General features: G+C 36.5%; 1 protein-coding gene across 1 annotated transcript in view; it reads right to left on the bottom strand.

The window, feature by feature from the left end:
* The window catches only part of JAKMIP3 (Janus kinase and microtubule interacting protein 3), a 1,929,353-nt gene that overhangs the window by 563,658 nt on the left and 1,345,695 nt on the right, over nt 1–20,000 (bottom strand). Inside the window, exon 15 of the mRNA XM_044056811.1 lies at nt 4,433–4,531. Coding sequence (XP_043912746.1) covers nt 4,433–4,531 — 99 coding nt within the window. The remainder of the gene's footprint in view (nt 1–4,432; nt 4,532–20,000) is intronic.

Below are 20,000 nucleotides of genomic sequence, written 5' to 3'. Positions count from 1 at the left end.
TCTTGTGTTCCCTGTGATCACATACCTAGTATTACTCCAATGTATGCTTCTAAAAATGTATAAAATTATATCAGCCATAATTAGCATTCACACAGCACTAACTAGCCCAAACACTGAATTACTCCAGATCAGTGTAGCTAGGGAAGGATGAAGGGGTTAGCTCAGGGGAAAGTGCCATGAGGCATGATTGGCAAATGCTAATCAGATGACCAGACAGTAGTGCAGTATCGATGTTCGCTTTCTGAATGCCAGTACAGCATTTGCACTTGGGGCTGAAGTACTTCAGTGCTCTGTGTGTATTACAGTGTAGTAGTACCAGCATTCAGAAATTAATGCTGATACTTGTTTGCAGTGAGGGGTGAAGAGCTTCAGTGCTCCCTGTGCAGTATTTATAATGGAGCTGCACAGCATGCCATAACACCTGTATGTTGAAAGATAAAGGCAGAGTCCAAGTAACTAAATGGCACACTTCACTTGCCATCCCAAGTCTAAACATCAGTGAATAACTATGAATAAACTGAATTACTAAGTTTGTCCTGTTTATAGAATGAGTTATTGCGTGCATCACAGGATGACAGATATTTATTTGTCCTGTTTATAGAATGAGTTATTGTGTGCATCACAGGGTGACAGATATTTGTTACAGATGGGCTATTCCAAAGCATGTCACAGAAGGAGAACACTGAATGTACAGACTAAGCATTTTCTAGCTTTACCCTCATTAGAAATTAAAAAAAACTGACAAAGAAGTCCAGATCAACAGGTTTCGAAAGATATTTTTCATATACTGACAGCAATGATTTAAACCAAATTTCCCTTCCAAAAGCTAACACTGAAGTGGAGTTAGAAGAATTCATTATTCAATGAGCGTTCATCACATTACTTGTATCATACGGTCAACACATAGCTTACAGCATGCTTATGCATTGCACCTTTTCTCACAGAATCCATATTGCAAGCCAGAGGACAGACATACTGGGATTATGGAATTATTGTAGGAGTTTAAACACCATCCGCTCAACTACCAGTAACTTGCTTACCAACTTGTTAAAGTTTAATGTTTCTGATTGTGATCCAAGCAGAAAGCATTAAAGACTATAAAACAGCTTTCTTTGTAGACAAGTTACTTCTTGCATACCTCTCAACTGCACAGATTTTCGCAGAATGTCAAGATTTCTTCCTCATATTTTTGGTCTGTTCATAAAATTCTGGTTTTCTGGCAAATAAGTGGTAAATCATTAAAGACTGAAGTTAGAAACTAATGACAGATACTGAGTTTCAGACTTCATACCCTTCAGAAAATTCATGCAAATGCAAAACCTGTTATTCTATCAACTTTCTAAGTTTATAAAAGCAATATTTAAAAATTGTCCCTTTTTTTTGGGCCTTTGTCCCACATTTTCTTATTGCTTTCTCCAGATTTCTTGCTCTAAGAGGTTGAGATGTTTGACTCCTTGCACTGTCTGAAATGGGGGTTGTGTCTGGTATCCTCAATCTCTATATACTGCCTTCAAGATCACATCAGTTCTTAGGAATATGTGTTCAAGTCAGCTCAAAACATGAATAAAAAAACTAACTTTCACCTCTGAATAATTATTCTATAAGCAAGTGAAATATGATGAGCTAAATCAGAAATGCTCTTCCTAAACCAGAAACTCATACACGCCATTCTCTGTCCACTGGTTATACAATGAATCATCTTTGACTCATGTTTTTGCAAACATTTGTCAGTGAAAAAGTATTTGAAGCTTCAGCCCAGTGAATCAAACCAGGTCTAGCCTCAGCAGATCAAAACAACAAAATTGCACTTCTCCCCATACGAAGGACTGCTTTTCCCACCCTCATTGTCTTAACTATATATAATATATACTAATCGCATGTCTGTACAACTGTAAAGTAAAAAGTATCTCCCAAAAAAACAATGAATCACTGCTATGCATAAACAAAAGTAACATCAGCAGTGATCTTCTATAGAAAAAAAATCAGTCAATAAGTTGTATAGCGGAGAACAGAAATCAGTAGGTTTAAACTTGCCCATTTCATAATCATCCAAATAACAGGAAACCATGGCATAGCTTTTAGCATCAGAACTTATATTTTTAAATTATGCTGTTAATTAAGCCAAAAGTGTGTGTGTGTGTGTGTGTGTGTGTGTGTGTGTGTGTGTGTGTGTGTGTGTGCGTGTGCATGTGCGTGTGCGTGTGCGTGTGTGTGTGATTGCATTTACATTTTTGTGTGAATGAATAAGTACATTCCAAATCACAGTCACAATGTCTTTAATGATAATTTTCTGTATGAACAAGATTAAAGTTAGAATTTCAAAAATTCAAGAGAAGATCACATCAGGACATGTCATAATGGTGTCATTGGCCATTTCTGTAAATCAGCAACTGTCAGAAATACATTTAAATTCTGAATGAGCAATCCCTGTTCGATGCAGGTTAGAGCAAAACACATGAGTACAAGGTGATTTTAATTTATGAACTACAATGTCAGCCACAGCTGTGCTCTCTGCCAGATGAGATTTTTCAGCATAGCGCTTAAGTATTCATCGATCATTTGTGTGCTCCATAGAAAAAAATCTAGCCTTAATTCTCTCTAAAGTTTAAAACATACATTTTGCATAAGCAATTAACATGTGGTTACATTCAGAGTTAAAGATGTTATTAGTGATTCTTGAACTATTAGTAATTAGGCAGCAAACTTGCAAGGAGACTTGATGAAATGCCACTCAGTTTGCCACACGCCCTTAACCTATTTTCATGAAAAATGGTTGAGAAGTAGGTTCAAGATTAATGTCTTCTCAGAATATTAAGATGATAGTCAACCTTACTGCATCATTTGTAAATATGGCAAAGAGAAAATGAAGGACAAAAATAAGAACTTCCTTATCTCCGTCTTCTTCTTCTTAAATAAATGGTGTCCTTCAAGCATAAGCTATTTCAACCCACTAAATGGCATTTTTCTTATTGAGCACTGGAAAACATTATTCTAATATGACATGTTTTAATCATGCTTGTATTATGCCAGTCATTAAAAGTGCAGTTGTGACCGATCTTCGTTTCCTGCATGTTTAAATTCAACTTTTTTCCATGCTTTTAAACAAAGCATCATACTCAATTTAAGGAGAGCAATAAATAAAATAAAATAATAAATCCAAACAACATAACATAAAACAATAAAATGAAAAATTAGTAAATGAAACTACATTGTTGCTAAATAAAGAAAATGATTACAATGACAAAGTAAAACATGCCTGAATACATTCAGTGTACACGTATGATCTTTGATTAGGAATTGTTTTCTTAATGTTTGCTAATTAGATATCATTGCTTCTAGGTGACATCATGCTTGATGTGATACTCCAACACAATATACAAAATGGGAGAAGGAAGTTGATGTTGATATGTGTTTCAATATTAACGAACCATCGACTGACTTTTCCAAATAGCGAGATGTTATTTCAAAGCTGAATTATTTTAGATCTCATCTTGTTATAATAAAGAAACCAAAATGGTATTAAGCAATACTGATGCTTTTAATGAGGTTCCAGCTTTCTCCTAGATGTGACAACCCAAATGCAGATTAAAAATTAACTGCAAAAGTCAAAGTCCTCCCATTCAATGTGTTTTGGTTGGTTTCTACTTGGTGATATGATGTCAGTGTCTAAAGAACTAATACCCTTGCCTTTAATGATATGAAGATCAGAATGCTGTGGGTTTTATCCCATCACCAGGTGCTTGAATTCATCACCCATTGCTGATACACCACTGGGAGAAAGGATGATGCACTCCTGAGGTCCCATCTTTTGCCTGAGACATTAAATCAAGATCATGTCTGCCTAAGCCGGCTGTAGCTAAGAAAGCTGTAAAAGATTCCCACAGTACTTATCTCAAAGGGCAGGGGAATTATCATGATATTATGGCCAAATTTCACCTAGTCAGTGTGACTAACACATCAGGAGTCCTGAATAACAGACCAGATCTATCTTTTTGTCTACCTCCACTAAGAAGAATAGTAATTTCACAAAGATCTTATTTCTGAGTAACAAATTATATTCTCACAAACAAAATAATTATTTTATAGTTTTATACTTATCCATATAAATGCAATCCAGTGAATAACATATAAGTTAATTAGGAAATCTGAAATAATGGTTTGATTAAAAAAAAATCTTCAAAAATGAATAAAGGTAGCTGCAAGTTCAAAAAAAGTAGTTCCATAAAAATTCTTTTTCATGTTACGTTTGAAGAATTTGTAATGTTTTTATAGGTAGTTATACACTAACTTACAAAATCCATTATGATCAAACTATATAGCAAAAAAATGGAGTGACAGGTACACAAAGATATATACAGGACAGTCATTGGTAACATTACACTTATACAGACAAAAAAACTTAGCCTCTGCAGTAAAATGGTGCAGTACTTACTTCAAGCTCTAAGATTCGGAATTCTAAAAGTTCATTTTGGTCTTTGACGTCTTGTATATCATGTTTAAGCCGAGCTTCTTCAATTTCCATTTGTTTGATCTAAGAAGGAAAACACAACAGTGAATCAAATTAAGTAGGTTATCAGAAAATGAAAGCATAGGTAAGGCTTCTCCATACATTATTTACCAGTTTTTACAGAATGAATGACGGAATGAAAATATATAGTAAATGGGAATGAAGAAATGAAATAGTTAACGTTTTGTCATACACGTTTAGTGAAAGAGCAACTTCTTCCATTCCTGTTTTATTGTTACCTGTACTGAAAGTTTCTGTTGACTTTTTTTCTCTGTTTCTAACCAAAACTCTGTTATAAGCTATATTTGATCTACAGAATTTTGTAAGTTTGGTAGAAAAAAAAAACACTCATAAAAGGATCTGGTTTGTAAAACAACAGCAATACAAGATGATGCCATATCAGGTGCACATTTTCTTACACATGTTCAATGATGATTTAATGAAAAATTATAGTTTTATGTTCCCAGACTTAGAAGCAAATAACTTCCAACAAACAACTGAATGGCAAAGGAGATATGGCACTGAGCATTCATGAGATTGTCAGGGTCTGTGATTTACTTACTATGCAGATTTCCCACACTGGTGGTAAGAAGCAGACTTAATGTTCAACCTAAGTGCAACTTCTTAATATACACAGAAACAGAATAAAATAAATGACCATTTCTCAATCACAGCTCACAGATATCAAAAGGTATGGCAACCTCCCCCCAGTGTTGCATTTTATAAGATGGACTCTCCCTGTCTTGTCTGGCTCACAGGCTACGCTTCTACAGGTGCTCCAGGTGACTTGAGTTGCTTAGTAAACCTGATTTGTTGTTAGACTCTCTGTGGTTTGAAGAGCAGATTGTCAAATTATATCTAGGTGTGTCTCTGAGGCAGTATCTAGAATGGATGTGCAATATACTGATTGTAAAATTAAAGGCACATCTCAAATAAGTGAAATAGATCACCACTGGAGACTAACTGATGAATGGTCTATATACCTTGTTCCCCATTGGCCCTTTTTTTCAATTATAAAGGAATTCCCAATACTATTCTAGCATGTCCAAAGGTCAGTTGTCAATCTCCTCTCCAGTCCAGCTGATGAATCTGGGAAACTTGAGGCAATGTTACAACTGCCTCATGTACACAGACAACCCTCTCCTCCTCCTAACAAATTCCAACACATGTGAGAGATGCAACCATATAGCCAAACTGGAGGCTAAGCTCTCTCAACTCAGTACTGGCGTAACCAGTCAGGAGGAGAAGGAAACCACACTCACTACAATTCCAGTCTCACATAGACCTACCACGACAGCAAACCAAACACATAAACACACAAAAACATACTCAGAGGCTCTAAATAAAAATCTGCCTAAGCAGCAGAGACCTCCAAAGCAGACACCCAAGCAACCACTACCCCAAAACAAAACACGTGCAACACATAGCTCACAAAGCCAGTGTGCCGAACAGTCACAGCCCTTAAGGCTAAATAACACACCTGATACACTTGTAATAGGTGACTCTATCGTCAGGCACACTGACGTCCCGCTCACCAGGCTGAACAAGGAGAAGGTCACGGTGAGCTGCCTGTTGGGCGCTAGGATCCACCACATAACACAAGCACTCAGGTCACTCCAAGGCAAGTACAAATATGACTCAGTCATTGTGCATGCTGGTGTGAATGACCTGAGATGTACCTCCCTGGACTACAAGAAAAGAGACATAGAGGAGCTCTCTGAGCATGTAGCCCAGGCCGGTATGACCCTGACCTTGAGTAGCATCTTACCCTCACCAAGAATGATGCCACAATATGAAGACAAGATGATCAATTTCAACAATTGGCTTAAGTATTGGTGTCATTCAAAGGGGATCCAATGCCTGTCAGCCTGGGATGACATGCTCGACAAGCCACGATGCTTCGCTAGGGACAGCTTGCACCTGTCACCCCTGGGCTTTCGGATATTGGCAAAGGCTCTTGCTACCCCCATAGTGCCTTTTTTAGGCAAGGCTCAAAGGACAAACCCACCTCCATAGGTATCACAAGGGATAAGAAACTAAGAGTAATGCTACTGAATGCCAGAAGTCTAAACCTCAAGATGCACACACTCGAAACTCTCCTTAGCATGGAGAACATTGATATCTGTGCAGTAACAGAAACCTGGTTCAAGGCTCCTGAGAGCACCCCAGCACTACCAGGTTATACCTCATACCATGCTTTTCGGCCCCAAAACTTGGACTGAACCACAAAAGGAGGGGGAGTATCAATATTCGTCAAAGATACCCACACCTCCAGGTTGGTGGCACAGCACGAAGCATCAGAGACTATCCATGTGCAACTAACAGTGGGTAAAACTGTCTTTCAATTTATAGCCTGCTACAGACCACCCTCCCAAACCCAGGAACCCCACCCAGCCTTCCTGAGAACACTGGAAAATATGAAGGTCTCTCCAAACACCATTATATTGGGCGATTTCAACTACCCAAACATAGACTGGGAGCATTACTCTAGCTCCAACACCCTAGCCCAAAGGTTCCTAGAATTTATAAACTCAAATGCTATGGAACAACTTGTTACCACTCCCACAAGAGGGGAAAACATACTGGACCTGAACATCACCAACATGGGGACTCTATGCTCCAGACCAGAAGTGTATCTCTCACTGGTAAGATCAGACCATAAACTAATTTCACTGGATATTCACATCCCGACCCCACTCCCTGCCCAGAAAACCACAGTGAAAACCTTCTCTAAAGCAAATTTCACACTCCTCAAAACCGAGGTGGAATCCTTCAAAGCCCCCGGGCCTGTGGAAAATACTGCCCAGACTGCAGAATCCTTTATAAATGCATTCTATGAACACCTTCAGGAATGCATGGATCATGCAATCCCAAATAAAACCAAGACCCAATCCTCCAAAGGCAGACGTCCTGTCTGGTGGACCCCAGCCATAAACAAACTATACAATAGAAGGAGGAAGCTACTTCCCAAAAAGGGAAGGCATCTCTGATCAGTATTAGCAAAAAACTACGGGCACTCATAAAATCATCTAAGGCCAGCTTCGAGATAAAAATTGCACAGAACACTAAGGATAATCACAAGGCTTTCTTTAGTTATGTTAGGAACCTGGGTGGGAATTCCCAGATATGCTCAGAATTAGTCCAAAATGACAAAAAATACACCGAACCCACAGACATTGCCAACATCCTAGCTGACAGGTTCAGCGCAAACTTCTCCCCCCCCCTCACCAAAAGGGCAAATATCTGTCCCAGCAGAGTGCTGCCCCCCTGACATCTCAGATGCTCAGGTAAGAGCCGCCCTCTCCAAAGCAAAAAACACAGCATCAATGGGACCAGACGATGTCCCGGGCTGCATCCTACATGAACTCCAAGAAGAGCTAAACCCAAACATAAAACTACTGTTCAATCTCAGCCTTACTACAGGATATGTACCCAAAGAGTGGCGTACAGCAACAGTGGTCCCTCTCCACAAAGGTGGTGCCTCAACAGATCCTGGAAACTATCGCCCCATAAGCCTGACTAGCTTGGTCTGCAAAGCTATGGATAGGATCATCATGGACCTCATAAATAAAGATATTGGGGACCTACAGACACTGGATCCTATCCAGTTCGGCTTTGTTAAGGGCATATCCTGCCTCTTAAACCTGGTCAATTTCTTTGAAACAATCACCAAGGCCATTGACGAGGGGAAGGTGGTCCATACAGCCTACCTGGACCTCACAAAAGCCTTCGATACAATACCCCACTCGGGCATTATAGATAAGCTCACCAGCTAAAATATAAACCTCTATGTCACTAGATGGGTTGCAAACTGGCTCAAGGACAGAACCCACATAGTTAGAATTGCTGGAGCCATGTCAGACTCCAAACCAGTTACAAGTGGCGTCCCACAAGGCTCAGTCCTGGGACCTCCCTTGTTCAGTATATATTTCTCGGAGGTACAGGCCAACACGGAAGGACTGTGGCTGACCAAGTTCGCAGATGACTGCAAACTGGGCACCATAATCGACTCTCCAGCTGACACAAGCATCCTCCAAAAGGGCCTCATAGAAACAGACAACTGGTGCCAGAGCCATGGCCTCAAGCTAAACACCAAAAAGTGTATAGTCATCCCCTTTGGCAAAAACAAAGTGCCCACAAATTACCACATAGGTGGTAAACCATTAAGTACAGAAGAAGTAATTAGGGACCTGGGGACCCAAGTTGATAGCAATCTGTCATTTGACAACCACATGGCCAAAGTGGTTAGAAAAGCATTTTATATAGCCCACATAATCATGAAGGGATTCACATCTAGATCAGGGGAGGTCATTGTGCCTCTTTACTCATCCCTCATCAGGCCCATAATTGAGTACAATGCCCCTTTTGGGATATACCTTACCAGACACCTGCAGCAACTGGAAAGACCCCAAAAGTACCCCACCAAGAGGATCAAAGGGCTCAAACAGATGCCATATGCTGCCCGGTTAAAGAAACTCCAGCTCTACTCAGTGGCATACCACCTGCTCAGAGGCGATCTGTGCCTGACGTATAAAGCAATGTCCAACCCGGAATTAATGGACATGCTGCACCTCAGAAAATCCAAATCCCATCGAGCCACGCGCTCGAGAGACATGAACCTCAGCACTGAAATAAATAGGACATGCTGGAGGGACAGATTCATAACCCAGGGAAAAAAATCGCTGTTCCGGTACAAAACAAAAAAAAAAACACATACACTTTAAACTTAAACTAATGTGGTGTCTTCATCCCCCACACCCTCCAACGTCCCCTACTTAAATATATGAACTCCGAGATCGCACCACAGTGGAGGAAATAGCAAAGCCGCAAAAACGGCCCACCGATTTTTTTTCCCCTGGGGAAAAATTGGTGTTTTGTGGCTTCGTTATTTTCGTATTTCAAACATATGGGTTCAATATTACAACATTCAGACTCCTGTGAGTTCGAAGTTGGTGAACACTGTATTTGACATATGACTGCCCAGTTATACAAACTTACAAATTATTTCCATAAGGTCAGCAGTGCCCCAGTGTAAAACATCATCATTATTCCAACTCAGGCGAACCTTCAGCTTCTACAAGCTGTTCTGGACTGTTACAACATGTTTTGAATATATTTTCTTAAGAGTTTAGCACTTACTGCAACCTAGGAGAAATAAATAAACCTTCACAGTTAGTAAATGACAGGGATCATAAAATAATATTTTAAGAGAAGATATAATTTAGCCTTTAATCAACAACAGAACAAGGTCTTTGGGACCTGATAGCATTCCTGTTGAGTGTTGAAAACACACACACACACACACATATATATATGGGCGTGTGTGTGTGTGTGTGTGTGTGTGTGTGTGTGTGTGTGTGTGTATGTATGTATGTGTATATAGATATATTTTTTTTGTTTTGTTTTGTTTAATTTTTTTTTTTACATTTTCAAACATTCAAATGTTCGACCATATGAAAGTCGAGCATTTGGATGTTCGATTATGTGAAGTAGACCCATTTATATATATATATATATATCTATATATATATATATATATATATATATCTATATCTATATATATATATATATATATATATATATATATATATATATATATGGGTCCCCTGTGTTTGAATGTACATTTGTTTGATAAATGCAGAGGGTGTGATTTAATGTTGGCAGTATGGATGGCTGAATAGTAAATAAGATGATGGTACAGAATGTTGATGCACGTAAGTGTGGATGGGGTGTGAAAGTGTGTGCTTGTTTATTTGTGTGAGTTAGGGGTAGGTGCAGGAATGAGTGAAGGATGGGCATTGTCTATGTGTGAGTTTGTGTATTTCAAGGTAAAGGTTAGGTTTGGGGCAATATGTAGTGTTTTTTGTGTGTGTTTGTTTATATTTGTTTGCCCTGTGTCCCCCTGTCCTCCTTAGTAATGGATGTTAACCTAACCCTAGCACCTAACCCTTACACACACACACACACACACACACACATATATATATATATATATATATATATATATATACTATATGCACACACACACACACACACACACACACACACACACACACACACACACACACACACACACACACACACACAAACACACACACACACAAGCAAAAGTAACTTCAGAACAGAAAATATATTTAAGTTATTTTAATATTTGTTCAGAAATATTGATCTAATACTGTTTCAAAACATTTCAGATCTATGAATTCAGTCTTCATTATAACAAAACTTATAAGAGCAATTTCTCTATGTTAAGAACTTAAAAAAAAATGATATAATGATTATGGGACTAGACAGGATACCAAATCTCAGTCTGCAAAATTTGAGAAATGGTACCTATACTGAGAATTTGGCCACTTCAAGTGGGTTACTTCAAAGGAGGTGTGGGCTTTTCCTTATTCTAAAATGGAGTTAAATAGCAGGGATACCAGTGGAAGGGTACCCTGTGTGTGTGTGTGTGTGTGTGTGTGGGGGTTGAGTGCGAAATCCTCCAAACATGCCATTGAAAATCAACTTATTTCTTGCCGCTGTAGACATTTCATCAAATGTTTGCCACTTTGGTATTCTGAGAAAGAAGCATTTGACCACAGTACCTTAAACCAAGAGTTGTAAATTAAATTGTGTGTACAAGGAAAGGGATCTATTTATTTAATTTGGTAAATTGTGTGTACAAGGAAAGGGATCTACTTATTTAATTTGGTTAAACTGTGTGTACAAGGAGAAAGATCTATTTATTTAATTTGGTAAATTGTGTGTACAAGGAAAGGGATCTACTTATTTAATTTGGTAAATTGTGTGTACAAGGAAAGGGATCTACTTATTTAATTTGGTAAATTGTGTGTACAAGGAAAGGGATCTATTTATTTAATTTGGTAAATTGTGTGTACAAGGAAAGGGATCTACTTATTTAATTTGGTAAATTGTGTGTACAAGGAAAGGGATCTATTTATTTAATTTGGTAAATTGTGTGTACAAGGAAAGGGATCTACTTATTTAATTTGGTTAAATTGTGTGTACAAGGAGAGGGATCGACTTATTTAATTTGATTAAATTGTCTGTACAAGGAAAGGGATCTCCTTATTTAATTTGGTTAAACTGTGTGTACAAGGAGAAAGATCTATTTATTTAATTTGGTTAAATTGTGTGTACAAGGAAAGGGATCTACTTATTTAATTTGGTTAAATTGTATATACAAGGAGAGGGATCTACTTATTTAATTTTGTTAAATTGTGTGTACAAGGAAAGGGATCTACTTATTTAATTTGGTTCGATCATGTGAAAGTTCTTCTAATGCAATGGCTCTGCAAATTCCTCAATTTCAACAATGCACATGATTGGCTTTAACAATAACTTAAAAAGAAACTGTTTTTGTAGGTGGTGAATTCCTCATGTTAACCACCGTATTACCGTGGCTATTACAAAAAACAGCTCACATATTATATAACCTTACCTGCACGATTCTGTGATCTAACTGATAAGACTTCCTGTTCCTCAATTAAAATGTAATCTCATTTATGTGATACCCATTCATCACCTCAGCCACTAAGCATTAGAAATCTGGAGAAAGCCAAACATAATTGGGGTATAAAGGTTCAAAATCAGTCATGGATTTTAAATATACCTCTTGTAAACTTAGAAAGTTTCTAAAATAACAGATTTTGCATTAGCATACATTTTCTGAAGAATATAGAATCGGAAACTCAAATGTATGTCAGTATTTAGTGACTTCAATCCGCAATTACTTGCCAGGAAACTACAAATTCTACAAGGAACAGACCAAAAATATAAAGTAAAAATCTGGATATTCTGCAACAATCTGGACAGTTGAGAGGTATGAGTCAAACTAAGATATCCAAAGTGCTGCATTAAAAAATGGCAAAACATGGCAGAAGAGAAGTGTATTAGTTGAGTCAAACTTATAGAAATACATTAAGTAAAACTCTTGGTGACTTTTATTATGGCAAACTTAAATCATCAGGCTCAGAGAGAAAAGATGTTAGCAACACCAAGTTAAATTTGTTGTATATATCTGCTGCTGACTCAAGAGAATGGAAGGAGATAATGCCTCATTATCAGACTTTGAGTAGGGTGCCGTTGGAGTATTGTTTGCAGTACTGAAGGCTCTGTTTGTGAGTGTGTGTGCTGGGGAAAGTAAATGCATGATTGTATATCCAAAGTCACGAAAGTATGGAATAGGTACATGGCCAAAAGTAAAAAAAAAGTAACAGTAATCCAAAAAAAAAAACAAATTGCATGATTGTGGCTGTTAGTGCAATTGGGTGCGGGTGGGATGATCTACAGTGAGGGCCGGTATGTGTGTGTGTGTGTGTGTGTTGGGGGTATATCAATGTTTGTGGGGGTTAGTGTAACTCTAAACTCCCTTAGACTAATGAGCAAATCCTGAATAGAGCTAGGAGAGCACTAGACACCAGGATGTTAGACATTCCCCTAAGTCACTTAAAGAATTCACAGGACAACACATTTTGCAGCCTGAAAGATGTAAGAGTTATAGGGGTGGGACATTAGACACCAAGGACATTCATTTATATATTATCTTAAGTCACTTAAACTTAACAGAATGGCTTTTGAAATGGAAAAAGAAGTCTCAAGCCTTGTACCTTTTACAGGAAGCAGCTCATTAATGAAGCAGAGCTTTAGTCTTTTTCATCAACTGAGGACTTAGAAAAATGGACGTCTTGCATCCTGATGTATTTATTACACAGTATTAAGTAAGAAACTGTAATGTCTGGCATTACTTACTGAAATGCTCCCCAAGTTATGAGGTACATCAGGCCAAATAATGGCCATTTGTGAAGGATGAGGGACATTCATATGACTGCATTATCTCTAAATGGCTGCCCTTGAGACAACTCCAGGTGAAACTCTGCATGACATCAGAGAGAAATTTAAAATATTACTCTGACTCACTTATAAAGTTAATTCAGCAAGAGGTCTAGCATAATGATACGCATTTTCTGAACAATATGAAGAACACAACTCTTATGGCTGTCATTTTTGATTGACTTTAACCATCAGTGATTTACAAAGGGCAGCAATAAATAAATAAATAAATAAAAAGGCAACATCGAGGATACTCTGCCAACTAAGGGACAGGTAAGATGTATAGTTTTGTGTGTGTGAGTGTGCCCTTGTGTGTGTGTGTGTGTGTGTGTGTGTGTGTGTGTGTGTGTGTCTGTGCATATGAATGCATGCATGTCCTAGAATGGTTCTACCTGACATAATCGAAACCACACAACACCGACAACCACATCACCGACACCACATATTCGACAGTCCATAAACACGAAACCACACATAACCGAAATAACCGACGGTACACAAACACGAAACCCCATACACTGCACACCACAATAACAATTAAAACAAACACATCCCCATTCCACAAACCACACACAACACAAGCACACCAAAATCCTTACAAGCCCACACTAAACCTTACCTAACCCTAAGGTCCCTAACTCACTTAACCCCCCCCTAACTCACTTAACCCACACAGACCGCCAATCTCCACACTTACCTGCCTCGCACCCTAAACGTCACCCACTACCGCTCACACTCACACAGCCTCCTCCCATCGGCATCCCTCGCGTTGTGTTTGTCATCCACAGTCGGTCTTCTGCATTGTCGATGTTCTGCCACTCGCGATTCAAGCCGGGTCTTCTTCGTTTTCGATCTTCTGGAGCTCCGAATTCCGCTGTCGGTCTTCTGTGCTGTCGACGAAGTCAGGTAGAACCCCTAGAATGTATGAGGGGGCTTGCCTTTGCCAATGTGATGTATGGAGGGGGTGTTCCTATATATTTGCATTTACATCTTTCTAAGCTTCAAGACATGTCTTATAACAATATTAATACCCATGGTCTGCAAATTAATTATGGACAAATAGAGCATAGACCAGAATCTGTAAAAGGGTTACTATATAAATTGTAAAGTGAAAAATACAACTCATAAATGACCACTCAGATGTTCTTCATCTTGATTTATTAGTTGTTTCTGGACACTTCATGCAACTTAAAGTGGAGAACAAACTCTTCTTCTGTATATTAGGAATTATCAGACAAAAAAAAAAAACAAGGTTGAGCAGTTTCCCAAGCCCTAGATGCCACCTCTCTTAAGAAATACAGGAATGTTTTTTTGTTTTTTGTTTTGTTCTTTACCAGCATGAGCACAAACCTTCATGTAGCACCTATTTGGTACATTTGCTATTATCCTACATTGGCTGGAACTTGAAAAGGTGCAGCTTTTGTTTGCAGACATCAAGAGTATAAGTAACTAGAGAAGCACACAGGCTGGTAAGCAAGATGCCATGAACTGATGCCAGCTTCTCAGTGGAAATTTCAGTGAGTGACAATACTTCAAAATTAAATCTCAATGAAAGCCACTTTCATCAAACCACATAAGATTTTTGTTGTTTTTGTTTTGAAGAGGAACAAACCTGCTTGCATCCCACATGCAAAAAAAACTCCTTCTGAAAGACTTATATTTGCCAGCCCAAGAATTTCACCAAGTCAGGAAACATGCAAAATTCTTTACCACTGACTGTGGCTTTCAGCAAATTATTTAACAGTCTCATCTCTATCTGAAAGTGGCTTTGTTCACCTGTCTGGCTCCATTGTTTACTAAGATAGGAGGAAGTGCCAAAGCAGGAGGCAGTAATGTGACACGTAAATGCACTTAGACTTCTTGGATACTTAAGGTACTTGTTACTGTCCATTGCATCCCTCCCCTTAAGCTTAATGCTTTTATTAATGACAACAAGTATTTTATTTTATCTATCTATCTATCTATCTATCTATCTATCTATCTATCTATCTATCTATCTATCCTTTGTTGACCAAGTTTGTCTTGCAAGGCTAGTCACTTCTTTTTAGTTGAGACACAAAATGGTATTTATACATTTAGGGAAAAATTGATTAGTGCATCGGGAATATTCCCCTACTCATCATTGTTGTGACAGGGACCCATTTTGGAGAAGTACTTCCTGTTTCTGTTTTAGGCACAGAGGTGGCCTGGAGAAACAAGGAGGCAGATGGAGAGAGGAGAGGATGGATTGGTGAAAGAAAAGATGGAGAAAGCAAATACTGAGACTGGAGAATGTGGGCAGGATTCTGAGGAAATATTTCAAAGAAACCTGCTTGATGGAGATGAGACAACAAATGATGGATATCTGATTACAACCCTCCAGTTGGGAGGGTTACGGGATGATTTAATTAAAGAAATGGAGGTGCAGATTGAGCCAAAAAATGAAGGAGATGTTTCCTGGGGGGAACATTATGGAGAAAATATAAAAAGGGATTCAGAGACAATCCTGAAGAATAGTGGTGTGACTGGAAAGAAAACATATGCAGAGCAAGTAAAAGAAGGCAAAAGTGGAGTAGCAGAAAAGAAGGCAGAAGAAAGTGAAAAACAAAAGTACATGGTAAGGATTTAAAGTAAAGAAGACAAAGAAATGGACAGGTATGAAATGTGGGATAATTTAATAGCCTTTTTGGTTATAAAAACACGTGAGGCATGAGCATTTATTCTTATTAACAAAAGGGACCTCTTGTGACATTATATTTGAGACTGTTTTTTTCAACGGAACATTTTCTTGGAGAATATGAAAAAAAGAAAGACTGTAACCAATGGAATCTTTATATGATAAACACATTTAACAGGGAAACAAAAAAAAGGACATCTGTGTATAATTTCAAAAAGAGGTAAAAAGAGAGACCTTAAAAGGACATTTGAAAGCTTTATGCAAAGAAGCACTGGACATTGCAAAAGTTTATGACAAAAGTGTATTATGGAGTGATGGCTAGGGCTGTAATATTATGTTAAAAATAGAAAGAGAAAAAATATAGCATGACAAATATGGAGGAGAACGGGGTATTGTAAAATACTGTGGACAACCCAAAGCATGTTTGTTTTTTTTGTGAAAAAGAAGGTCATTTGATAAGTAACTGTATCAAAAGAAAAATGTTATATTTGTGGAGAAATGGAACATGATTTAAAAATGTTTTAATTGAAATGTTATAAATGTACAAAATTGGATATTTATTGATGAATTGCAAGAATGAAAATAAGACAGGGCATAAGAAAAAATAAGAAAAGAAATTGAACAAAGAGAAGAAATTTTAGAAGTAGAAATAAAAAAAAATAGATGAGAAAAAATAACAAAGAGGACACAGAAGAAGGTTCTGAAATAAGTGACAAAGAAGACAAACTGGGAGGTAGTAAAAGGAGTAAAATAATTCTATTGTTAAAAGGGTAAAGACAGAAAAAGAAAACTTAAAGGGATAAATACAAAAGAAATACAAAGGAAATGGATGAAAAGCAATGCATACAACTAATGACTGGGGACTGGAATAATTGTTAAGGTATTTCACACACAGTCACAAGGCACAGTGTTTGATTCTCACCTTTGGGAATGAAGCTGACTAGGATTAAAATGACTTATTAAGAATGGAAGCCTAGTAAACAGCTGTGCACATATGAAACCATGAATCTAAGGAAAAGGGAAAATTGACATTTTAGAGTGCTTTCTGTAAATGATAATAATATGAAGCATATTGTAATAGCACTGGAATTATGGACTGGTGTAATACATGTGATGTAGATATAATTATATTAGATCATACAAGATTTTTAAAAAAATGAAGAAAGATTACAGACAGAGAAACTATGGTGAGGAAAGATAATCTGGAATTTGGGAAATGAGAGATGCTCTGGAATATTCTGTAGAAATACAGTACATGTATTAGAAGTATATACATTATAACATTATATGATTATACTAATTGTAAAGAAAAGGAAAGCATATTTTATCATATTTTAGACTGTGTAGTGTTAAATATGAATAGTTTAATAACAGGAGACTTTAATTGTGATTTAAGAGGCAAGCATAAAAAGAAAGGAAATGATATAAGAAAAATGTTTGAAGTTATAAGATGTGGTAAATTAAAACTTTAGGACAAAAACTCATGGACTTACAAAAGGGGAATAAATAGAACTTAAATAATTTATTTTATAGTATCAGAAGGTTTAGCTATAGGAGAAGGGGTGGTAGTTGAAACAGAATTTTCTGATCATCTTGCAATATGGCTAGAAACAAAGGAAAACAAGGAATATATAAAAATAGGTGAAGGAATAAAAAGGATAAATGAGAAACCATGGACTGAAGAAGGAAAGAGATTAGTAATATTCTTATGGAAAGATCATATTACTATGAGAACATTGTATAAAAATTGGTCTGAATGCTGGATGATATTTAAGGAAAATATAAAAATTGTTTTTTACAGCAGAAATATGATGCAAGAAAGTTAGAGAAAGACAAATATAAAATAATATTTAACTATGCATTGGAAGATTTAGAACATAATGATAGAAAGTACATTGACGAAGAAAAATAATTATATAAAAGAAATCAAGAAAAAAATACAATAATTGTTACGTAAGGAGAAATAGAAAGAACTCAAGAAAAGATCATGACTAGTGTAGTACAATATGTACAAGAAATGCTCAGAGAAGAAAAGAAGGTAGTAAAAAAACATGGAAAGTAAAAATTTAACAAAAAAAGAGATTAAAGAATTGGAAAAGGAGATTTCTTTAAATCAGCTAGATAAAGTATTAGGGCAAGTAAATATAGATTTGACTGCAGGACCTGATGGAATAGGGTATGGAATGTATACAAATATGTGAAATTGGCAAAAAACTTTTTAAAGATTTTGAATGAATGGTTAAATGAAGGTTTTATGTATAAAAATTATGTAGTGGAATACTTAAAGTCATATGGAAAATGTACGATAGAAGACAATTAAAATATTGGAGACTGATAGCATTGAATACTAATGATTATCTTTATGAAAATAATACAAAAGAGATTTGAAACTAAATTGGAAATTATGGAAGATAGCATACATATTATAAAGAGTAAGGCTTGTCAAGAATTATTAATGATAGTTACAGAAATTATGAACAATATTATTGACAGGAAAGAAGAAGTGAAAATCATGACAGGAGACATTAATAAGACATGTGGCACAATCGGACATAAAATCTTATGGGTAATAATGAAACAATATAATATAAGTGAGAAAGTTAGGAAATTATGTATATCAGTGTATATTAACAATAAAGTAAAAATACTGGCTGGTTAAGCCAAGAGGTACATATGTATAGTGGTATAACACTATAAGACATGGGTTTCCGATGAATTGTATACTTTTTGCATTAGCTATGAATATGATAGTGTGCAAAAAAAAATTACAAAATGAAGGAGGTGGGGTATGTAACATCTGAAGAGTTATGAATTAGTGTTTTGCTATCATATGCAGATTATATTATAATAATTGCAAAAACAAATTTTGATAAAAGATATAATAATTTGCACAAATTAATATGTAGAGATGATAGGGAAGGCTTTAAATAAAGAGAAATGTCTCCTCTCTTACTCCTCTATCTTCCCCTTCCATGCTATTAGCCCTTCTAGCTTGTTCCACCTTTGTGTGGCGCATCTGCTTTACATCTGTTTGAGTTTAGTGCAATATTTGTATATAAGATTTAAGTATATAAGTTTAGAGCAGTATCCATTTGAGCTTAGTACTATCTGTATATATCTCCTAACTTTATTCCTAGCCTCTATATAGATATTGGTATATATGTTCATTACTATGTTTCATATTGTATGTATAGCTAATGTTTGCTGCAATATGTATTAGTTGCTATTGTATGTATATTCAATTGTTCTTCATGTACTCTGCTGCTCATTTATTGTTCTGTGGAGCTACTCTCCTCGGGCCTCCACTGAAAAAGGACCTGTGTCCTGTTGGAATTTCCCAGTAAACAAATGTGAATAAATAAATAATAAAAGTAAAGGTTTAGGTGATGTAGTAAATATCAGTGTATATATTTTACAGTGAGTGAAATTTCTGTGTTAGATATAATATTTAGGAATAAAGATTTAAATAGAATTCAACGGGAAAACAACAGAAGAAATAAAACAAACCTGTCTTTAATAGAGAAAATATAAATTATCATTCAGAAAAAATGTCTTATTTGATATATTCAGCACAGATGGGAAAAATTGTATACTTACCAAGTGTATTTAAGTAGCCAACAGTATATGAAAAGGACGTATTGCAGATTTATTTTTCATTTATATGGAGTTTTAGATTAAACCCAGTAAAAAGAAGAGCTTTGTATGTAAATAAAGAAGGAGGTAGTTTGGGGTTAATTAACTCAGTGTTATATACTGTTTCATTAAATTTGTATAAAGTGTTAAAGTGGTCAATAAAAAAGATGAGAGGTTAGTAGTAAAAGTATATAAATATAAGTTTGATAAATTTTGGGGTATGGTAAAAAAAGAGTAAAAGAAAAACAGTGTATAAATGAGGAAATGAAATATTACCAAGAAAATAAAAATTGATGATACAGAAATGGACAGAAGTATGGTATAAGAATGTTATGATGAAATGTTACTATGTAAAACCATAGGAAA

This window comes from Protopterus annectens, chromosome 14.part0 (assembly GCF_019279795.1).
Source record: "Protopterus annectens isolate FY-2018-M chromosome 14.part0, PAN1.0, whole genome shotgun sequence".
NCBI classification, from domain to species: Eukaryota; Metazoa; Chordata; order Ceratodontiformes; family Protopteridae; genus Protopterus; species Protopterus annectens.
Note: the sequence above shows the minus strand (reverse complement) of the source record. Positions and strands in the feature narration are given on the sequence as shown.